This window comes from Ursus arctos, unplaced genomic scaffold (assembly GCF_023065955.2).
Source record: "Ursus arctos isolate Adak ecotype North America unplaced genomic scaffold, UrsArc2.0 scaffold_8, whole genome shotgun sequence".
Classification (NCBI taxonomy): domain Eukaryota; kingdom Metazoa; phylum Chordata; class Mammalia; order Carnivora; family Ursidae; genus Ursus; species Ursus arctos.
In genome coordinates, this window is record NW_026623100.1 from 47131755 (window position 1) to 47155597 (window position 23843).

Consider the following 23843-nt stretch of genomic DNA (forward strand, 5'->3'; position numbering starts at 1 on the left):
CTGGGATCGAGCCCTGTGTCAGACTCCCTGCTCAGTGGGGAGTCTGCTTCTCCCTCTCCCACTGTCGTTCCCCCCTGCTTGCGCTCCCTTGCTCTCTCTCTCAAATAAATAAATAAAATCTTTTAAAAAAATAAATCAAAAAAACATTGTTATGGAAAATTTCACCTGTTCCCTTTATCCATACTCCCCCTCCTACTACACTGGGTTGTTTTAAAGTAAATCCCAGACACATTATTTCATCTCATGCAAGACATTTTAAGATACCCTGACAGCCCTTTTTCATTAAAAGCTTAGAGTCTAGTTGAGGAGGAAAAAGATATACGTAGAAGGTAAATAAAGCCTCAGTGAGCCCATATGATTTGCAGTAATCGTGAGAACAGCTTACAGAGGCAGAGCCCTTGGAAGTTTATAAAGTACGTCGTGTGTAGTTCTCAGGTGATTGGCCCTGCCATCCACGGGCGAGACAAGTGGGGAGAGCTGTTTCCAGCCATCCCTAGGAGACCATTGAGCAGCCAGCTGTCCGGAGCAGGCTGCCCCTGAGAAGCTCCCCGGCTGCTCACCAAGGCCTGAGCAGCCCCAGGAATAGGACAGGGTGGTGTCTCTGGTCCCGCAGAGTCCCACTTGGGATGGCGGAGCGCAGGCTCCCGATGCCCTCTAGTGGTCAGTCGCGGTGGAGGACATGGCATCCTGCATCCAACCTTCCACAAACCTGGCCTGTCCCGTCATGGCACAGCTGTTTCGAGTTTCAAGTTTTCGCTCACCCCCCACCCATCCTTAGGCATCCCCAGCCCACTCCGGCGGACCCCGAGACGCAGGGCCCTCCCTTCTCCCCTCCCTCTACCTTCTGTCTCCTGCATATTGTCTAAAATCTCCATCCACTTTAGAGGAAGTGCGTTCCCTTTCAAACTAGCACGGGTACTCGTTGAGCTTCCCGTCCTTTCTGTTGCCCAGAGCCATCCATCTCTGAAAAATAAAACCAAACCCCTGTGTCCAGCCCTCCTCCTCCTGCGAGCATTATCTTATTTGCCTTGCGGGGTTCACCACCAGCTTCTCCCACAAGAGCTGGTCTCCCACCTCCGTCCCATCATCCTTTGTTCCGCCGATCCCCCTGCAGCCTGGCTCAGCTCGGCAGCGTTTTTTCTCAACGCAGGTGGCATCGGGCAGTGTTTCCAGCCCTCTGCTTCCTGGATTCCTCCTCTCACTCCTCCAGGAGCCTATACTCAGACACACTAACAGTTCTTTGCCCTCTCTAAGCTTCCGATCTCTTTCTAGACTCTTCACCTTAAATAAATGAAGGTACCTATTCTCACTTGTTATCTCCCGTGTGAGTGACTTAAAGATAATATGAAATCCCTAAACTCTCAACAAGGGTCCATGCACGTAGCACCCACAGCCAAGCACACGTTCATCCATGGCAGACGCTAATTCAGCGTGGTGGTGGAGTGGGACTCCTTACTCTGTCGGAGTGGAGAAGCTTGAACAGTGGACACATTAGTAGATAATAGAGTGGCTCGTTTTCTAGTAAATTATATATTATCACACTGTGTATTCTAATACAGAAAAACAGAGGGGCACCTGGATGGTTCAGTCAGTGGAGCGTGTGACTCGTGATATTGGAGTTGTGAGTTCGAGCCCCATGTTGGGTATAGAGATTACTTAAAATCTTAAAAAAAAAAAAAAAATGCAGAGGGGCGCCTGGGTGGCTCAGTTGGTTACACGTCTGCCTTCAGCTCAGGTCATGATTCCAGGGTCCTGGGATCGAGCCCCGCATTGGGCTCCCTGCTCAGCTGGTAGTCTGCTTCTCCCTCTCCCTCTGCCCCTCACCCCCGTTCATGCTCTTTTGCCCTCTCTCAAATAAATAAAATCTTCAAAAAAAAAAAAAGAAAAGAAAAGAAAAAGAAAAGAAACAGGCTTCAGATGCTTAAGAAACATGTATGGGGGGACACCTTGACGTTGACTTGCAATGTTACAGATTGGGAGAAGACCCCCATTCTCAGTTTTCAAGTTGGAGCATCTCATTCCGATTCCGAGATACATGTGTGTAGGAGCAAAGCCTGACACACTCAGGGAGCACCGTCTGTGTGTTGGAGGCTGTTAACACCGTGGGTTCGAATCCTAGCCCTGCCTCTTCCTATTGGTGCAGTGTTAGCCAAAGTACTTCATCCCACATTGCTTTGGTTTCCTTGTCTATAAAATGGGAACCGGAAGAGGGCCTGACCTCAAGAATTGTGTGCAAATGAGCCAGTGCATTGTGATGATTGTAGAATTGTGCCCGGCGCGAGGTAAGCCCTCAATGACCGTCAGCTCACTGCTGTGGCCGCCACCACCACTGCTGCTCTTTTTAAGACAAGGGAAGAGCGATTAAAATGTTGTTTAATGAGCAGACCGAGAGGTGAGGGGGGCCCGCACCAGGGGCCGGCTCAAGTGGGCAGATCGCAAAGGTAATGGGTCCTGAGCCTATAGAATCTCACGTCCACACTGCCAAGGAGACGGTTTAATAGGTCTGGGGATGGCGTTGGGATCTTAGTTCTTTAAGCTCCCCGGGAGATCCTAAGGGGTAGCCAGAGTGGAGAATCATTGCCCTCGTTGTAACCCAGAGGCCCACGGGAAGAAGGAGCTCGAGGCGATCCCACTTTACTAGGTCCAGCTTCTCCAAAGCTGGAGGTGTAAGCAGGACTTGGAGGTTTCCGGAGGTAGTGGCAGAGGTGTGGACACTGGCGTTTTTATTAGAAAATCGAAAACACTCTATGAGGAGGTTTCATTTAGAATCATAAGCAAAATATTTTAAGATGAGGTTTGCGCTGGGAGAAGGGCAAATGAAGGACACAGCCCGCATACTTGGCAGAGACTTAGTGAGTCATGTCAAAGCTGCCTGTCAAGGAAATGTGTATAAACAAGCCGTAACTGGGCCAGGGTGGGGATGGAGCTAAGTGTTATTACTGCTTGGATTTTATGCTTTAAAAACAAGCTCTAAAAACGGAATAGCTGTGATATTTTATATGTAACGACTTGTAATATCTGATCACTGTAATCTCCTGGAGTGTAGACTGCTATCCAGACCGCTCGCTGTGGCCCCCATGAGCCTGGCCCCTGTCCTTCCCGCCTCTCTCCCTGGAGCAGCGTGCCCAGCCACACAAAACAAGCCTCTGCACTTCTAGAAGATAACCAACTCGAAGAGAGGAGTCACATCTGCTCCGTGCACGTTTAGCCTGCACCAGTTAGAATGCCTAGCTCAGAGGAGGTGCTCGGGAACCTCTGAACGAACGGAAGAATAACTCATCAGGGAAAGATGACACCCTCGTAAATCCCTGTCTCCCTCTTGCTCCGTTCCCTCTTCTCACACGGGACTTTTTAACCAAGTCTTTTTTGAAACCATGAAGGTGAGGCTTGTGCTGTGGAACACTTGGGCAGATGCCAGAGGGCACAGAAAAGGCCCTGGAATCCCACAGCCTGCACATGCGGCGTGATACAGCACTTCATTCTCTTCTGTGGCTGCGTGTTTGTGCGCGCACCTGCAACGTGCTTTCTAGAAGATGACCCAGATGCTTCCTTTCGATAGTAGACACCCCGTTTTGCCGTTAAACATCACACCACTCTCAACTTGGTGAGCCTCACATCCAATGTCTCATTGCCAAGCCAGTGCCTGGAAGCCCTCCGTCTGAAGAAGGGCCACCTTGCTGCTCTCTGCCTTTGAGCTGAGAAGTCTGGCTTTGCTGAGCATGGCAGTTCTCAATTTAAAACATTTCTTGAGGTTTCCCTTTTAAAACTGCACATAGTTTCTCCATCTTCTCAATAGTACACCGGCTGTGGACCCGAAACACTTCAAAACTCACCACATAGCCCACTGCTGCTCTGGTCTGCCTCCAATACTGATTTCAATTCTTATTACACGGGATTAACTTTTTACTCACACATAATTTTAAACTTGCGGAAAAATTACTAGAGTAATACAGGGAGCTCCCATATGCTCTTTATCCAGATTCAGAAATTTTGCCCTATGCTTTGCCCCCTCTCTTTCTCTCTCTCTCTCTCTCTCTCTCTCTGTACATATATGTGTGTATAGACATCTACATAGATGTATGGGGTTTTTTTTAAACCAATTTGAGAGTACGTTGGAGACATTGTACCCCTGTACCCCTGAATACTCTGGATGTATTTCCTCAGAACGAAGACATTATCTTACAATGACCACAGTACAGTTATCAAAATAAAAACATGAACATTTCATATTCCTCTCTAACCCACAGTATATATTCACATTTTGGCGAATGGTCCTAATAGTGTCCATCACGGCCGTGTGCTTCTCCCCGGCCGGAGCTCAATCCGGGATCGCACGTGGCATTTACTTGTCTTTGTCCCTTGTCTCCTTTGCCTTGTCCCTTGTCTCCTTTGCTGTAGCAGAAGAGTTCCTCAGCCATTGTCTTTCCCGACCTTGATGTTTTATGAGACATACAGAGCAGCTGTTTTGTAGACCGTCCCTCCATTTGGGTGTATTTGTTTCCTCGTCGTTGGACTCCGGTCGGGTGTTTTTGGCCAGAACACTTCTGCCGTGTCCTTCCTAGTGCCTCACGTTGGGGGGCAGGCCTACGGTGTCCATTCGTCCCCGTCGCGGGGACGTCAGCGTCAATCACTCAGTTAAGGCGGCGTCTGCCCCGTGTTTCCACTGCGAAGTTGCTCTTTCTCCACTTGTAGCTAAAAGCGCTCTCTGTGGGGAGACGCTCTGACGCCACGTAAGTGTCCTGTTTTCAGCAAACTTTCATGATTACCTGCCTCCATCGCCTTGTGAGTTTCTGCTACTGAGAATTTAGCTTTGGGGAATTCTTCCTCCCATCTTCCCGCTCATGAATCTCACTGTAGAGCAGAAGGGACATGGTGGCAGGGCCAGTCCACGCATTGATGACCCTCATGGAAAAGACAGCGACGGGTAGAGGAGAACTAAAACACCAGCGGACACATGGTGCTCCTGACGAAGACCAAGCCGACGAAAATGATAAAAGGCAATAAATGGAAGAAGTGAAACTGGGCTTTCAAAACAAACGCTCGAATTTATAGATTGGAAGAGCTCGCCCGAATTCTAGGAAGGCGCTGAAAATTGACATAGCCCTGTGCACATCCCAGCAATGATTTGAATTGGGAGGGTTTCAAGCGTTTTTTTCCTATAAGCATTTATGCAGGAAAAAAAGGGCCAGTGTCAAAGAAACGAAAGTCAAGGTAACATCAGTGGTTTTTTTTGCCATTTGCGGTGCCAGCAAACACTGGGACAGAGAGAGTTTTGATAAGGAAAGATTTATCCCAAGAATTTCATGCGCAGGCTTGTTTGCAAGGACCTCAAAAATATGGCACTGCTTAGAGGGACCTGAAACACTTTCCAGTTCCCTAAACATTCTCTCTCACCCATTGCCTGGCTTTGTCTTTATCTTCTGTGGCTTGCCACTGATGAGAAGCTCAGAAGGCAGTTCATACGGTAATAGAGACCCTCCTGTCCTCATTTTCTTCTCTCTGCTCCAGTCCACTGGCCTCCTGCTGGCTCCTCAGACATGCCAAGCATATCGCCCATCTCACAGCCACCACGCTGGTGTTCCTTCTGCCAAAATGCTCTTCCCCCACCTGCCTGCCGGCCCTGCCCCCCACTTCCTTCAGGGATTTATTCAAAAGTTGTTTTCTCCTCAAGGCTTTCCCTGTTCAACCTGTGTCACAACCCCCACTCCCTTTGCCCCTGACTTAGTATTTCTCCTTAGTATTTCTCAATATCTAATACGTTATTTTTAATTCTGCTTATTGTCCATCTCTCCAATTAGAACATAGGTACCATGAGAATCGGTATTTGTGTTTAAATAGATGAGTCTCTAGTGCGTTCACAAGACCCGGAGCAGTGGCTGGCATATAGTAGGTACAACATAAGTACTTGTTGCTGCCCCCGCCCCCGCCACCATGGTGAAACAAGAAAGGAATTTATCTGGTTGCTTTTATTGTTGTGATTAGTGTTTTCTGTAGGACCAGTTAGTTCAGCAGTTCATCCATGTGAACAGAGGCCCAAGATTCTTTACATCTCTGCTCGGTTGGCCTCCAACCCTTTGGCTGCCTAACTCAGTGCCTGCTGTGTAGACAGTCTCCACAAACATTTTTCTGATTAATACAAGTGTGGATTTCCATTTCTCTCAGTAGAGGAAAATTCTGTATAGGAAACATACATTCAGACTTCCTTTCCTTAGTAAGATACAATGAGAGTGGCAAAGAGCATATGTTTTGCCTTTCGAGTAGTATTTGTTAGGAAGGGGTGTGTGTGTGTGTGTGTGTGTGTGTGTGTGTGTGTGTGTGTACATACAAACAGAGAGAGAAGTAAGGTTTTTTTCCCCCACCAACTTGAATTAGGTTCCTGTATGGCCCTGGTTCTATTATATATAAATCTTCCAATCTTATTTTCTGTACTACCAACCGGCCATCTCCTTCTGGAGTATTTTACTAATTTTAAGAAAAACGTGGAGGTAATTTAGAGACAGGTGTCCAGAAAATAGTGGAGTCCAGAGACTGTGGCCAATGAGGAAAACAAAGAGAAGACCTCAGAGAACAAAGTATCTCTCTTCCAACACTTGATGAGCTCTCATTAGGTGGCGGAAATACTTTGGTGACATGCTGATGTATAGGGGTAGGAAGGATCTCCTAGGACCTGCAATGGGACACATGCAGAGAAAGTTCTCTAGCTGTGCAGACACAGATGTTCTGTTGAGGTTGGAGTTGGGAGGTGGAAACACTGCCGCTTATGTCTTAATCTGAACTCAGTGGGAAGAAGTTCATCTTTACTGTAAGGAATGTGAGCAGATCAATGGCAGGGACTTTACCTGCTTGTTGGTTTTCAGCATTCTGCAGTTCACCTGAGCCCAGCTACGTGCGTGTACACATTACTGAGTTTTAACTAAAATAACCCACAAGGAAATGTACAAGTAGTTTCAAAAGATTCCTGCAGTATCCTTAGATTGAAAATAGTACTACTTCAGAGCACAAACCAACCAGCCAACAAATAAAACACGGCAGAACTGGTACTTTTTATTGATTAAGTTCTATGACCAAGAAAATAGGGAGACTCCCCCACTCCACCCCGGCCTAACTGATCATCTGTCACAGATAGAACCCAAGTCACACTCAACATTGCAGCTGGAGCCAGCAAGTCCTTGGAAATCCTCCTTCTTGGGCGGTTGAATATTCTCAGCAGATAGCCCTGCCTTGGGGGAAACAGGTCCCCTTCCAGCCCCCACAGAGAAGGTCACCTCCGTCAGTGAACAGACGGATGGATGTAGATAGAACAGATTTCTTAAATGTATAAAATCAGATACAGTCGGCAACGCAGAGGAGCTCTCAGTGTCTTCCCTGGGCAGTCTGCTGGCGCATCTGTGGCTGCTCCGTGAGTGGTCCCACAAAGCTGAGTCTCATCTTTGCTGATCTACAAAACCTTATCCTTCTGATCTCTGAAATCAGGATCAGGAAGAAAAGAGAATAGTGTGTGAAAAGTAGGAACCAGGAGGCTCTGTGGAGTCCTCCAGCAAGGTCCTGAGACAAGCAGCTGGAGGAGAGGGACCTTGTGGAGAGGTGGCTTCTTTGGCTGTGTTGGAGCTGTGAGCTGCTGGCTTTACATGGACCTTGAATTTAAGTCCTGAACGGTGGGAGACGAGGCATTGCTTCCTCGGGGGCAAGGAATTTAAAGACCTTTGGCTTGGACCAACTCTAAGACAGACTAAAACATTCGAGAAGCACTTGAACTGGAAAAGGGTTGGGTCTGCGTGACTGCAGAAGGATTCAGGTCTGAGGTGGCTCTGAGGTGCTCTTCAGATAAATCTGGACTCGGCTCCTGGGCTCAGTGAACCCCGTGCCCTCGCCTGTGCCCATCGTCTGTGCTGGTGTTTTCCACCGAGGGGTGTAGAGCGGTTCCCGACATTCCTACCCTTGGCCTGAGGGTATGCTGTAGGCCTCCTGCTCCTCTGGGCAGCTGAGGGGAGAAAAGAGCGGAACTTTTACTGGAATTCGTAGCCTCCAGGGAGAGCCTTCCCTGGGTCAGCTCCAGAGGGCAGTTCTCAATGATTATTACCCAGAGACTGCCTCTTCCCAGGCTGACTTAGGAAGAGTTTACCCTCCTTTCTCTTTCTGTCAACCCACCACCTCCCAGGCCATTTTCCAGACAATGATGCCACCTAATGAGAACCAGTAATGACTCAGAGCATTTACATGAGGACGCTAACACTTTTTCACATAACTCACATTTCCCTGCCTCGTACTTTACGGCCAATTCAGGGTTGTGTGCCAGCTTCTGATAAGCCAGACATAACAGCACGTGGGCAGTCAGGATTTCATAATACTGTGAAGTATTTTTAGATGGGTATAGATATATATATTAAAGAATCACACTGCACACTTCAAATATATTACAATTTTATTTGTCAGTTACACCTCAGTAAAGCTGAAAAATGGGGGCGCCTGGGTGGCTCAGTTGGTTAAGCATCTGTGTTCGGCTTAGGTCATGATCCCAGGGTCCTGGGATCAAGGCCTGCATCAGTCTCTCTGCTCAGCAGGGTTCTGCTTCTCCCTCTCCCTCTGTGCTCTCTCTCTTGCTCTCTCTCAAGTAAATTTAAGAAAAAACTCTTTTTTAAAAAGCTGGAAATGTTAATCTAATAAAAGATGGCTATAAATGATATAGATTGATGTAAGTGAAAAACCGGGTCTCCAAGAAGTCGAAATGAATGGGGATATCAAAATGAGAATAGGGGCTGGGTTAGGCTACTGTGATTATGTTTTCTTTTCTCTCTCTTTTTTCTAAAGATTTTGTTGATTTATTTTAGAGAGAGAGAGAGCATGAGCACGGGCGAGAGCAGAGAGGGCGGGGGGAAGATTCTCAAGCAGACTGCATGGAGCACGGAGCCTGGAGCCCAGCTCAGTCCCGCCACCCGGAGGTCATGACCTGAGCCAAAACCAAGAGTCTGTTGCTTCACTGACTGAGCCACCCAGACGCCCCTGATCGTGTTTTCTAAATGCTGCATAATACAGTTTGTATTTCTTTCTTCTGTATTCACTATAAGTATACTTTTTAATATAGGCAATAATTAAAGTTGGAAAATACAGAAATAGAAGCAAGAAAAACAAAATTACCCATAGTTCCACCACTCAAACATACCTACTGTTTACGTTTTGGTGTGTTTCTAGTCTTTTTTTTTTTTTTTTAAACATAGAGTTGTATGTATTTTTTTAAAAATTGTCATTATTTTGGGGGCTCCTGGGTGGCTCAGTCGGTTAAAGCATCTGACTTTTGATTTCAGCTCAGGTCATGATCTCAGGGTCGCGAGATCGAGCCCCGCATTGGGCTCTGCACTCGGCAGAGTCAGCTTCTCCCTCTCCCTCTCTCTGCTCCTCTCCCTGCTCACACACTCTCTCTCTCTCACACACAAATAAGTAAAATCTTTAAAAAAAAATTGTAATCATTCTGTGTAATTATTTTATCATTTAGTATCACTTTAGTAATAATTCTGTTGCTTTTATGATACTAAAAATCATCCCTTGAACAAAGCTGTTCCAGGAAACCCAAATGCATCATTTAGATACATTAGGTTCCAAGAAATTTGACCTTAAAATAATTTTTATACTTATTTGCTCTATATGTTCATATACATGGAGACATCTTCAAAAGCAAGTAAGGAAACAGGAAAAAATAAGAAGGAAATAATTTTAGAGTTTGTAGGCAATGTCAAAGGAGCCCACTGTGGTTGGGAGGTGATAGGAAGTTGTTCCACGCCGTTCTCAAAGCACCTGGTCATGTGCCAGCGCCATCTAGTGGTTATGGTTATGAACAGTCTGACTTCTCTGCCTCCCATCCGTCTGGGAGCCGGACTCCTGGTTGGGGACCTTGCTCCAGGACCCTGCCTCTTGTCTCTGCTTGGTCTCCTGGAAATAGAGCAAGAATACCGTCAGCATGGATACATAGACGTACAGACCAGAGTTTGCATTATGAGCACCAAATGCGCACCGTGAGAAAGGAAAAAAGGGCTCCCAGGCTCTATGAAATGAAGAATTCAAATGGGAAGAAGCGGTTTAGAATTCTAGCCCTTGGGCTGCCTCCAAATCATTATCCATCTTGCAGATCTCTTTTTAGAGCAAATCTTTTCTCCATTTGTAACTCATTTACCTTCTTATGCAAAAAAAAAAAAAATGTATGCCAGTTCTTTCTCTCTGACAGATAGGCTTTGATTGGGCTTTTGGGGATGCGGGTATTACCAGAGAAAACACTCTGGTTTGTTAGAGCCGTAAAGGGCTGCTATGAATCCAGTTCTGCCATTTATTAGCTCTGTGCCCTGGGCTAAGCCACTTAATCTTCCTGAGCTCAGTTTTCTCATCCCTCAAATGGGGATAATCATAACTTCTCTGCTAAGTTATAATGAGTAGATGTATTGCCTCGTGCTGCTTATAGTGGGGTGCTTGATAAATTGTAGCTCTTTTGGGGTACCTGGGTGGCTTAGTCAATTAAGCGTCTGCCTTTGGCTCAGGTCATGATCCCAGGGTCCCTGGGGGCTCAAGTCCCGAGTCAGGCTCCCTGCTAAGCCAGGCTTCTCCTCTGCCTCTGCCCCTTCCCCTGCTTGTGCACTAGCTCTCCCTCTCTCTCAAATAAATAAAATCTTTTTAAAAAAATTATAGTTCTTTTTATAATAAAACTATTTATTGTTAAGTCAGATGAGATTAGAACAATTTAATTCAGTGTACCCATTCTAGGACACACAGGTTTTTCCCATTTTAATATCTGAAATCAGGATGCGTCAATGGCATGCCAGGGGTTTTTTCCTTCTTAATAGTTCTATAAAATCCTGGTACTTCTTACAGTTGCTGGTGTTTTGAAGGAAGTGTGGTAATTAGGTTAGCAGTGTTTGAAGTGCTACAGAGAGACCTGTTTTAAGTGCTCTTGGACTGTGTCTGTAAAGCCGGAACATGACAGCTGGTTCCATGGGGTCTGACGAGGACAATTTCCACTGGTCCGTTCCCAGTCTCAGACTGGGACTTGTGAGCTACTATTTCTCTGAAATTTATTTGGAAAGGGTGTGTTGAACCTTTTAAACCTCACTGAGATTACACAGAGCACAGTAGCTTGGAGCACTGAGCACCGCCCAGGGTACGTGAGGTGAATGTATGTTGTTTCGAAGAGGGGATGTTGGAGGGTGGGTGTAATCCCTCCTCTAATTCTGTTGGTTCTTTCCCTGCTGTGTAGACTGCTCCTTTCTCTCCGGGGCTGTCTGAGGGCTGGGTGGGCTGTTGCGTGGAAAATACCTGGCACGCGTTGAACAAGTACGGAACAGCAGATTGGATTCCGTCTCCTTGGCAACTGTACCTCGTCTTTCTCTCTTTCAGTCTAATAAAGTTCCTGTTGTTCAGCCCCCGCATCACATGCACCCGTTGACGCCCCTCATCACCTACAGCAACGACCACTTCTCCCCTGGCTCCCCTCCCACGCACCTCTCCCCAGAGATCGATCCAAAGACAGGTGAGTCATCCAGAGCTCAGGCTGGCCCCCGTGCAGAGCTCCAGTAGGGCAAGCTTGTCTTCTCGGGGAACATCATGGCCCTGGAATCAGGCAGCCCTGGGTTCAGGTCGGTGTCTAACCCCCAAGAGCCCATAACCTTGCCCACTCACGTTAGCCTTTTTAGATTTTTCACCTATGTTTCCTGTGTCCCTTTCACATCATAGAGGCATTGTGAGGATAAAACGAAATTATATGAGGCAATGCTCCACAGTGAGAATCTCTTAATGCTTTGGGGGTGCAATGAGCTGGAAGTGGAGGGAAATCTGTGTTGACCTTGAAGTCTACCGCAGCTGTGGGCTGTGCCTCCCTTAACCAAGACCTTTGCCTTATACTGAACATTTTCAAGTAAAGTAACCGGTCTAGCCTGACTTCTAAGTATACCTATAAAGTAGTAGGGCTGAAGTGGCTTTTATTTATTTTTTTAACTTGTTCACCGGAACTGTCCATCCCTAGGAGACAGAGCCTCATCAGATTCTCAGAGAGGTCACGGCTCAAAGCGTTTTTGGAGCCCTTCTTTAGAGAAATCACAGTTGCTGTAAGTTACAGATAAGGAGGAGGACAGATGCGGACTAGAAATCCCAGTTTACTTCTCCATGAATGGGGCAGGTTTTCTAGAGGAAGAGCAGTTAGGAGATGACTCTGGGGGATATCTTGGGTCTCTCAGTCCAGGATTTCCCGTCCCTTTCTCGGACGGCTCCTATATAAGCAGCTAGAATTACTCCTGGTGACAGAGGTGGGATCCATGCAGCCAGAGAGAAGCCGCGTTAGTCCTGTCTTCCCCGAATATGTCCTTGACCCCAGCAGAGCTGGGGAAGTGACAGGGCCACCTGAAAGAAAGGCCTTCCAAGCTCCAGCACACCTGGGACCAGGGGCAAGAGACCTCCGGTTTGGTGTTATTTTCGGGTGTTGTGGTAGGGCCAGGGAACAGACTGACACATGTCTCTTTGAAGCAGGAATCCCCCGGCCCCCTCACCCATCTGAGCTGTCTCCGTATTACCCACTGTCTCCTGGAGCTGTCGGACAACTCCCCCATCCCCTCGGCTGGCTCGTCCCACAGTAAGGAACTCACAGCCTTCCTTCGCCTCCTTCCTTCCTTCTGTCCTGCTCTGCGTCCTGTACCTGCGGCCACACCCCCACCCCCTACAGTGGGGTCCTCTCACCAAAGCCCAGGGCTCTTACTCTTATTTGCTCCTGCCTGCCCTTTATCATCCTTTCTTCCCAGCCCCTTCTCCTTCCCTGTCCTCAACAGTCCCACTGTAACCACTATGCTGACCAGATTCCCTTGCTCCTGGCCCTTACAGGCAAGGACAGCCCATGTACCCCCTCCCTCCTGGTGGTTTCCGGCACCCCTACCCTGCCCTCGCCATGAACGCCTCAATGTCCAGGTGAGTCTGGGACTGGGGCTGTGCGTGCAAAGTGGCCTTGCAGGGCATGGTCCTCTACGAGGGTCCTTGCCATTTCTGACCATTAAAAAAGCTTTCTCTTGGCCCTAAACTAGGAGGCACGGGCTCACCTTTCCTCCCCACGCCTCTTGGCTAAGGCGCCTCCTTGTGCCCCATGGTCGGAATGGAGACCCGGACTCGGCTTACTCTTTTCCCATCTCTCTAGGGGAAGAATTTCAAAGCCCTAGCCCTTAGCCTCCTGCCACGTCCCCCAACATACCAGGCTTTGTGGAAGCCAGAGACTGGGAGATTCGTTTTTCCTGTAAGGGGAACAGTAAAGGGGGCTTCTGTCTCGGGGCCAGATCTACCTGACAAGGGCACCTCTGGTGACAGAGGAAGTGCAGCCCACAGCATATGCCCTTATTTCCCCATTGTGCACCCCGGCCTCTGGCCTGCTACACTTTCTGTTGTGTTTTTCATCCTACCTGTTTCCAGTATCAGATACAGGAACCCTGTGCGTTTGTGGGGGAAGGGGAGGTTTGTTGGGTGTTCCCCAAACCTGGTTCTGTCGGGGTCTGTGAACGGGCTCCCATTCCTCAAAGGCTGCCATAGCAGAGGTATTTACCCAGCTCTGCCATAAGGGCAGGCAGCTACCATGTCCTCTGCTGGGTGACAAGCATTCAGCCTGAACCCCTCTGTTGTCGCTTGTTTCCCACCTGGTACCCAGCCTGGTTTCCAGTCGGTTCTCTCCTCACATGGTGGCTCCAGCCCATCCTGGTCTGCCCGCCTCAGGGATTCCCCACCCCGCCATCGTCTCCCCCATCGTCAAGCAGGAGCCAGCGCCCCCCAGCCTCAGCCCGGCCGTGAGCGCGTGAGTATCAGGCGGCCTGGATGCGGGGCGGCCGGTCTCTGAGCAGCCAGTGCCATTTATTTTTCTCTCCTGGTGGCATTTAGCAGGCAGCCAGCAGCCTCCCTCAGCCATATCCTCTCCTCTCTTAGGAATTGTTCCCTTGACTCTTGTGTTCCCATCCTCTGAGAGAGACATCTTTCTTTGCTCGCAGTCTGGAAGGTTCGACAGTCAGGATTTAGAGGCTGAAAGAGAACCTGAGAACGCTTTTGGCTTCCTTCCCCCTCCTCCATACGCAGGCAAATGTGAGCCCTGAAGGGAGGATTTTCTCCAGGTCACGTGGCCACTGGTGGCCTAGCGGAGACTGTCACCAAGGCCCGGACTTTGTCCGCTGAGCCATAAAGCCAGCAGGAAAGCCCAAGTGGTGCCCCCTGGCGCAGGAGACACTCCTCTTGCTTCTGCCCAAAGTGCCCTGCCCCTTTTCCTCCCTCTCATGGGTGGCCAGCGTCCCTCACCACCACCCTCTTCTCCTTCCTCAGGGACCTAGCCCTTCAAAGAACCCGGCCTGAGGTCATCCCAGGGCTGGGACCCACTTGTGGAGGATGCCCGGGGGCTGAAAGGGTGGCACCCAAGCAGCCCGTCCCCCCTCCCCAGAGCGGGTGGCCCTTGGCCTCAGTGGCAGGCAGGGACCGCGGGCTGGGCGACCACCGGCACAGGCTAACCAGCAGCTTTGTGACTTCCCAGGAAATCACCAGTCACGGTGAAAAAGGAGGAAGAAAAGAAACCCCACGTGAAGAAGCCTCTGAATGCCTTCATGTTGTATATGAAAGAGATGAGGGCCAAGGTGGTGGCCGAGTGCACCCTGAAGGAGAGCGCGGCCATTAACCAAATCCTGGGGAGAAAGGTAAGGTCTGCTCTGGTCCGGGGCTGCGCGTGGCTGCGTCCCCTGCTTTCTGCACCCCCTGTCACCTCTGACCCTCTCTCCGCAGTGGCACAACCTGTCCCGAGAAGAACAGGCCAAGTACTATGAGCTGGCCCGGAAGGAGCGGCAGCTTCACTCCCAGCTCTACCCGACCTGGTCAGCCCGCGACAACTACGTAAGTGTCCGTCGGGCCGGAGGGCCGCAGCGGGGAGCGGGCGGGGGCTGCGTAAGGCCAGGGAGGACGAGTGTTTCTCGAGAAACAAGGCAGGCATTTTAATTGTCGGGAGATCGACAAGGACATGGCTTTGGTGTCCTGAGGACCCCTCTCCTTTGAAGTGGACTCAGCCCTTGGACGCAGTGCGAGCTGTGTTGAGCTCCGGTGGTGAGGGTGTTGCGAGCCAAGGGCTCTGAACCCGGGCTCAGAGAGCCATGTAGGAGCCTCAGCTGGCCTTTCTAATAACTCTTTGAAACTAGACAGATTTTGGTATGTCTGTTCTCATTTGCTTTTTATTTCCGGTAAGGGGCTTTAGAGTGGTCTTAGATTTTCAGTGGGGCCTGAGTCCCCTCAGAAAAGATCCAGAACCACACTGTTCCAGAGAGGGAAATGGAAAAATAAGCCTGAGGGCACTGAAGGGACGAGGCCTTCCAGGAAGGCCAGGACACCGGGTTGGAGGGAAGAATTGAGTGGGGAAGGGAGGGCGCATTCCAGGAAGGCTCATTCTGCCTCCGCAGAGGCTTCTATGGGTGCGTGACCCGAGCGGCTCCTCTCCACCCCCAGCTCCCTCACCCAGACTGGAGGGTCAAGAGCAGTATGGGCCATAGCCTGTCTCCGCCACTTCGTATCTGGGAGTCCCCCTGAAAAACCAGTTATTCTGCCCCCTGGTTACCCTTTCTTTGGCCGTAATTTTCAGGGTAAGAAAAAGAAGAGGAAGAGAGAAAAGCAGCTGTCACAGACACAGTCCCAGCAGCAAGTCCAAGAGGCTGAGGGTGAGTCCTTGGGAGGGTGCTGGCTCTTCCAACCGCCGTCACCGGGGCACCTGGCGTGCATCGTTCCGGGGTCTCTGTAGGGTACAGCGACAGCGCGGTTTCATCACAGCTGCCCTTCTCAGGGCCTCTGCCTCATGGGAGCCTCTTGCATACTCGGGTGGGTGTTATTATTACGCCCTTTTCAGAGATGACAAATTAAGAGGCTCAGAGAGGGTGGATCTTGCCAGTCACTCTGCTTGTTCAGTGGCGGAGGCAGGATTTAATGCCAGCACTTTCCCACTTCGAAACCTAGGCGCTTTTCAGTTCAGTTGAGTCACGTCTCATCTGAGGGTTCTGAAATGAATGTACCGGGCAAAAATGAATGGTGGCTGAAATTACCTTTGGAATTCCTTCAGGAAGGGGCACATTATTAGAGATGGACATACCACCTATTCGTGAATCCAGCAGAAGCAGGCGTTCCTCCAAGGTTTGGTTGGTTGAACACCCAAAGAAATACTTTGCTTGGTTTCGGGGCCACTTGATGCCGGAATTATGTACTGTGTCTTTTCACACCGGAGTCACACCCAGCATGGTGACCTCTCGTCCCGTGCTCACTCCGGACAAGTGTAGAACTGCTGGTACCAGCTAAAGTACTTTTAATCTCTTTTCTCTCTCCCTCCCGCTCTCTGTCATCGGTACGATTTGTATTTGTTTACGTGGGAGTGCACAGAAGTAGAGCGTGTGTGTGCCAAGTGCACCGCGCACCTCCCTGCCTAGCGGGGGCCACGCCATCTCTGACAGCACCGTCAGCCCGAGATTTCACAGCAAATCGAATGGAGATCCGTGTCCCCAAGCGCTGAGATTTAGGCAGGGAAGGGGAGGATATGACAGCCGGAGTTATTTTCCCTCCTGTCAGATACCGAATAGGTCTTTGGCGTTTTGGCACTGCCCTTCTCGATGCTCTGGGCGTCCCTCAGTGTGGCTTCCTCATCTTGAAAGCACCCCCGCTTCCCACCCAGTAGGCGTTCTTGTATCCCACCTCACCCTCAGTACTCGCTGCTCAGTCTTGTGTTTTGTCCCCGTAGGCGCTCTGGCCTCCAAAAGCAAGAAGCCATGTGTTCAGTACCTGCCCCCTGAGAAGTCCTGTGACAGCCCTGCCTCTTCCCACGGCAGCATGCTGGACTCCCCGGCCACCCCCTCCGCAGCCTTGGCGTCCCCGGCTGCCCCTGCGGCGACCCACTCGGAGCAAGCCCAGCCCCTCTCCCTCACCACCAAGCCGGAGAGCCGGGCCCAGCTGGCTTTACACTCTGCTGCCTTCCTGTCCGCCAAGGCGACAGCCACCTCCTCTGGCCAGATGGGCAGCCAGCCCCCGCTCCTCTCCCGGCCGCTCCCCCTCGGGTCCCTGCCCACAGCTCTGCTGACTTCTCCCCCCTCCTTCCCGGCCGCGCTCCATGCCCACCAGGCCCTCCCAGTCCTCCAGGCCCAGCCTCTTTCCTTGGTCACCAAGTCTGCCCACTGAGCTGCCCCCTGACCTATGCAGGCTGTCAAGTGACTCATCGAGTAGTAATGATTCAGAAGAAAAAAAGAAAAGGAAACTTTATTGGTCAATATTTGACCACTCTGGACTGTTCTGTAAAGTGACTGGTAACAACAGCACTTTACATTTTGTAGATGTAACCAGTAGCTGATCTTAAGGCTTTTTTTAAAAAACAAAACAAAACAACAAAAAAAAAAATCTTTAAAAGAAAGAGAACTGAAAAGTAGTGTGTTATTCTTCCTGTATGTGCAGTGGTGGATGGACCTGGGCAGAAGGCCCCTTCCTCTCTACCTCTTTCCTTTTCTGCCCTGCTCCCTCTTCTCAGCGCCCCACGAGCCCCCCTCCCCTTCCCGGTCCGCGTGTCGGCCATGGCTGGACTTCTGGCCTGTTACCACTTCATCTAGATCCCGTTCCTGGACGTTCCCTTTGACCCCGCCAAGTTTTTCTCCTTTGCTCAACTGCCTTCATCTTCGTCCTCTGCCCAGTGTAAGACTGCCATCACGTGAGAAGCCACCTTTGCCTGATTGTCTCCACCAGCATCCCCTGTCCCTCAGTGGGCCCTAACGCAACAACCTCCAGCTTTGGGTGGGCAGAGAGGTCCTCTGAAATGGTTCTTCCCCACAGCGAAAGGGATTCAAGGTGCCTGCCACTTTCTCGGCGAAGAAGTCTCTGTGCCACCCCCTCACCAGTCAAGACCTCCCCTCACAGTCCCAGAGCGGCAGATGGGACCTGGCCCCAAGGCCTGGCTCTTGTCCCCTGGGTCAGTGCCAGCACAATCTGCCAAAGGTCTGAACTCCCTCCTCCCTTCCCCTGTCACCTCACATGCTTCTGTGTGTATTTCTTCTTGTTTTTATGGGGTTTTTTGGAGCAATTTAAACTTCCAGTTGTTTATTTTCACAAAAGAAAATAAAATTGCAGTTGCAAGACCTTTTCTGAGTATTTCAGTCCTTTTGTTGAGTCAAGTCCCCATCTTCATAGCAAGCCCTGTGCTAGATTTTTGCAGGGGGTTGGAGAGAAGAATACAAAAACATGCCTGACAGAAAAATCCAACCCAACTGCCAGCTTCAAATGTACAGAGACCAGTCGGTAGCGGTAACTGAGACCCAAAGAGAGGATTCCGTGTTTTCCTTTCTCTTCTTATAATTGCCAAGGTGTAAAGGGCATCTTCAGTGGTTTTGCAGGGTACCTAGCACCACAATTTCTTCTGTAACAGTTTTAGTGAGCTGTAATTCACATAACATGCAATTTATCCATGTAAAGTATACGATTCATTGGGTTTTCCCATGTTCAGAGTTGTGTATCCATCATCAGAGTCAGTTTTAGAACATTTTCATCCCCTCAAAAAGGAACCCCAGACCCTTTAGAAGTCACCCCCCATTTCTTGCCCTCACACCCTGCAGCCGCAGGCAACCACTAATCTGTTTTCTGTCCCTGGATTTGTCTACCCTGGACACGTCATTTAAATGGGATCATATGGGGCCGCCTGGCTGGTTCTGTTGGAAGAGCATGTGACTCCTTTCTCTGGGTAGGGAGTTTGAGCTCCACGTGAGGTATAGCGATGACTTAAATAAATATTAAAAATAATAATAAATGAAAAAATAAATGTCATGATACAACATATAGTACTTTTTCTGTGTGCGTGTGTGCGGGTGCATGTATTTGGGTTTTTTTGTTTTTAGTAGGCTTCCCATCCAATGTGGGGCTTGAACTCATGACCCTGAAGTCGAGGGTCACATGCTTTACTTATTTATTTTTAGAGAGGGAGATGGGAGGGGTGGGTGAAGAGGGAAGGGAGAGGGAATCTTCAGCAGGCTCCACGACCAGGGCAGAGCCCCACGTGGGGCTCCATCTCAAGACCCTGAGATCATGACCTGAGCCGAAACCAAGGGTTGGAAGCTTAACTCACTGAGCCACCCAGGCACCCCTCCTTTATTTTTGATGGTAAAATATATGTAACATAAATTTGCCATTTTAACTATTTATAAATGTACAGTCAGTGGCACTCATTTCATTCACAGTGTTGCATCATCACCACCTCTATTTCCAAAACTTTCCATCCCCCTGAACAGAATCGATATGACCACTGAATCATCACCCCCCTCAGCCCCGCTCCCCCCAGCCCCTGGTGACCTCTCAGCCACTTGCGCTTTGCATGAATTTGCCTATTGCAAATAGGCCGTGTAAGTGGAATCCTAATCCACCCACCCTTAGCTCACTGTTCTCCAGGGCTGGCACGTTCTAGCATGGGTTAACATTTCATTCCTCTTTTTTTTTCTCTTGTTTTTTTTTTTAAGACTTGATAAAATACTTCAGGCTTCGCTTGCCTTTTTATGAGTACTTGCCAGGTTTTTTTTACCCTACTCAGCCACATATTTTTATTGTGGTAAAATGTATATAATATGAAATTCACCATTTTAACTATTTTTAAATGGACAATCTAGTAGTATTAAGTATATTCACAACATCGTGCAACCGTAGCCACTGTCATTTTCCAGAACGATTTCATCATCCCAAACACAAATGACCTGTCAATCATTAACTCCCCATTTCCCCTTCCTCACAGACTTCAGGAACCTCTAATCTACTTTGTATTTATGAATTTGCCTATTCTGGGTGTCTCATCTAAGCGGAATCATACAGTATTTGTCCTTTTGTGTCTGCCTTATTTCACTTAGCATAATGGTTTCAAGGTTCATCTACATTGTAGCATGTGTCAGAATTTCTTTCCCTTCTATAACTGAATAATCCAATGTGTACATAAACCGCATCTTGTTTATCCACTCCTCTACTGATGAACACATGGGTTGTTTCTACCTCTTGGCTATTGTGAATAATACTGCCTTGGACATCACACGTAAGTATGTTTGAGTCCCTGTGTTCCGTTCTGCGGGGTGTATACCTAGGCGTGGAATTGCTGGGTCATAGGATAATTCTGTGTTTTAACTTTCTGAGGAATTACCAAACTGTTCCCCATAGCAGCTGTACCATTTTACATTTCAACCGGGAATATGTGAGGGTCCAGTTTCTCCACATCCTCACCAAACACATTTTTTCTGTTTTGTCTGTTGTTTATTACAGCCTTCCAGTAGGTGTGAAGTGGTATCTCCATGTGATTTTGATTTGTCTTTACACCACCAGTGATGTTGAGCATATCTTCGTATGCTTATTAGACAGTTGTCCCAGATTATTCTATTTGTTGAAAAGACTATTCTTTCCCCCCAGTGACCTGTCTTAGGACCCTTGTTGAAAATCAGCTGACCGTAAATGTAGAGGCTTATTTCTGGACTTTGAATTCGATTAAATTCATCTATATGTCTTTATGCTGGTACCACACTGTCCTAATCACTGTAGCTTCGTGGTAAGCTTTAAAGGTGGGAAGTATTGGGGCACCTTGCTGGCTCATTCAGTAGAAATGTGACTCGATCTCAAGGTTGTGAGTTCAAGACCCACATGGAGCATAGAGCTTACTTTAAAAAAAAAAAAAAGTTGAGAAGGGTGAGTCCTCCAACTTTGCTCCTTACCAAGCCTGTTTTGGCTATTCTAGGTCTCTCGAATTTCCATATGAATTTTAGAATCAGCTTGTCAATTTCTGCAAAGAAGTCAGCTGAGATTTTAATAGGGATTGTGTTGGTAGATCAATTTCAGGAGCATAGCCATCTTAACAAATTTAAGTTTTCTGATCCACGAATACGAGATATCTTTCCATCATGTAGGTCTTTCGTTTCTTCAATAATGTTTTATAATTTTCAGAGTATAAGTTTTGCACTTTTTTTAAAAAAGCCTTATTTTACTTTTCTTTCTTTCTTTCTTTTTAATGTAAGCTCTATGCCCAACATGGGGCTTGAACTCACAACCCCAAGATCAAGAATTGCATGCTCTGGGGCGCCTGGGTGGCACAGCGGTTAAGCGTCTGCCTTCGGCTCAGGGCGTGATCCCGGCGTTATGGGATCGAGCCCCACATCAGGCTCCTCCACTATGAGCCTGCTTCTTTCTCTCCCACTCCCCCTGCTTGTGTTCCCTCTCTCGCTGGCTGTCTCTATCTCTGTCAAATAAATAAATAAAATCTTTAAAAAAAAAAAAAAAAGAATTGCATGCTCTATTGACTGAGCCATCCAGGTGCTCCTGCCTCTTTTGTTCTTCTTGATTGTAAATGGGATTGTTTCTTAATTTCCATTTTTAGATTGTGTATTGTTGCAAATGTATAGAAATACAATTGATTTTTGTGTATTGGTCTCGCATCTTAAGACCTTGCTGAACTTGTGTGTGTGTGTGTGTGTATGTGTTTATTTTTAAGTAGGCTCATGTCCAACATGGGGCTTGAATTCGAGATCAAGAGTCTTATACTCTACCAACTGAGCCAGTCAGGTGCCCCGTTGCTGAACTTGTTTTAATAAATTTTTTGAAAATCCTCAGGATTTTTGTATGCAAGGTCACATCATTGGCAAATATAGTTTTACTTCTTCCTTTCCAGTCTGGATACTTTCAATTTCATTTTCTTGCCAAATTGTCCTAGCTACTTCCAGTACTGAGTTAAAGTGGTAAGAGCAGACATCACTGTTCCTTATTTTAGAGCGAAAGCTTCCAGTCTTTTACCACTAAGTAAAAGGTTAGTTGTGAGATTTTTGTATGATGCCCTCTTTCAGGTTGAAAAAGTTCCCTTCTTTTCCGAGTTTGTTAAGTGTTTTTTTTTTTTTTTAAGATTTTATTTATTTATTTGACAGAGAGACAGCCAGCGAGAGAGGGAACACAGCAGGGGGAGTGGGAGAGGAAGGAGCAGACTCCCAGCAGAGGAGCCTGACATGGGGCTCGATCCCACAACGCCGGGATCACGCCCTGAGCCAAAGGCAGACGCTTAACGACTGCGCCACCCAGGCGCCCCTTGTTAAGTGTTCTTATCATGAGGGGGTGCAAGGAAAACTTAAGATTTATTAAAAATCCCTGCTACCGCTCCCTTAAACCAAAATTGGTGTGAGTTAGGGGTTAGTGCTGAAATCTGCCTTCTCTAATCCTATTCCAGTTAAAATCTCTGTCTAAAGAACCACACAATGAACTAGGTGCCACAATTGATTTGTGATGCCTAACATCAGTCAGGCCTTCTGTGCCACTCATTGGTTATTACAGGTGACCTTTGTCAGCTCCTCTCCAAATCCCCTCAACAACTCCACATCACCATTCTCAAACCCCCAACTCAATCCTCACCTTCCCACCCTTGAAGACTGCCTTACCCCTTAGAATATCAAGAAAATTGAGCTGAAATGCTCCATTTTGATCTCCCACATTCCCACCTAAATCTCCACTTACCCTCTAACCATTTTAACTGTCTTTCCACAGGTCTCAAAGTCAACATGTGGTTCAATCCAAAGTCAAGGGCTCTGCTGCATCTTAGACCCAACCCTTCATCTCTGGCCTTGTTCATCTCTGTCCCTTGTAATCTTGGTCACTTTGTTTAATGAGCTCTTCCCCTCAGTCAACAAAAAAAGTTCAATCCTCTTACATAACTTGAAACCCTCTGTTTCATATGCAAACTTCCAGGAAAGGGTAGTTACTACTTACTTTCCATTCACTACTTACCCCATTGCAAACAGGTTTTGCCCTCAACACTCTACTGAAATATCTAACTCCTTATCTTACTTCAACTCTGTGCTGTATTTTATTCTGTTGATTTCACTTTCCTCATAGAAACACACTGTTCTACCAGTTCTATGACAATTGAAAGCCCTCAAAGGATGTTGAGTAAAGAAACAGTGGAAAACAAGATGATTAGTGTTTCCAGAAGACAAGTGACATGACTAGTTGTAGCACAAAAACTACAAAAAGGACCTGTAAGGTAAGAATTGTATGTATGGTTTTGTAACTTGCTTTATTTTCAGTTAATAATCTACATATGCACATAGACGCCCATAAAAAAGGGAAAACCAGCAAAATATTCAATAGCTCTGGGTTACAAGATATTTTTATTTTCTTACTTTGGCTTATGTTTATTTTTTAAATTTTTATATAATGAACATATAATAATAATAACTTTGGGGAGTCTTAATTATATGCTAGATACTAGTTAAATACTCCATATGAATGATCTAATTCTCAACACTGTTGCAACAGTCTGCTGATTTATTCCTAAATCCACTCTTCTCTTCCCACTCAAGAGTAGATTCTTCATCCTACAACCAGATTAATCTTCAAAAATTCACAACTTGATTATATCTTTCCCCTACTTAAACCTCTTTAATGGCTTCTCATTACTGTTAAAATAAAATATAAACCCCTAGGCATGACCCACAAACTGCATGATTTGGACACTTCTCTACTCTCTTGCCTAGTCATGTAGACACCAGGTCAAGCTTAACAATTCCCTTCCCTTCCCTACACACTCACTCCTGCCAAGCCAATATCCTGTAATGTTAGCCACATATTTATTTGAAGGAGGTGGAGAGAATTTTCTTTTAGAAAAAGATTCATTTACTAATTCACATCCTTTAGCCAGAGCAGTCACATTTCTGGAATAATTTGGTAAAAGATTTCTCTGTGATTCTTTTTTTTTTTTTTTTTTTTTTAAAGAGAGAGAGAGTGCATGCGTGCAAACAGGGGTGGGGGTGAAAGGGAGAGGGAGAGAGAGAATCTTGAGCAGACTCCCTGCTGAG

General features: G+C 47.6%; 1 protein-coding gene across 1 annotated transcript in view; it reads left to right on the top strand.

The window, feature by feature from the left end:
• TCF7L1 (transcription factor 7 like 1) overlaps positions 1–18128 on the top strand; it is a 150343-nt gene extending 132215 nt beyond the window's left edge. The window contains exons 5-12 of the mRNA XM_026481748.4: positions 11377–11509; positions 12502–12604; positions 12850–12933; positions 13658–13801; positions 14522–14681; positions 14767–14874; positions 15611–15686; positions 16751–18128. Coding sequence (XP_026337533.2) covers positions 11377–11509; positions 12502–12604; positions 12850–12933; positions 13658–13801; positions 14522–14681; positions 14767–14874; positions 15611–15686; positions 16751–17184 — 1242 coding nt within the window. The 3' untranslated portion in view covers positions 17185–18128. The remainder of the gene's footprint in view (positions 1–11376; positions 11510–12501; positions 12605–12849; positions 12934–13657; positions 13802–14521; positions 14682–14766; positions 14875–15610; positions 15687–16750) is intronic.
• The last annotated feature ends 5715 nt before the right edge of the window (positions 18129–23843 follow it).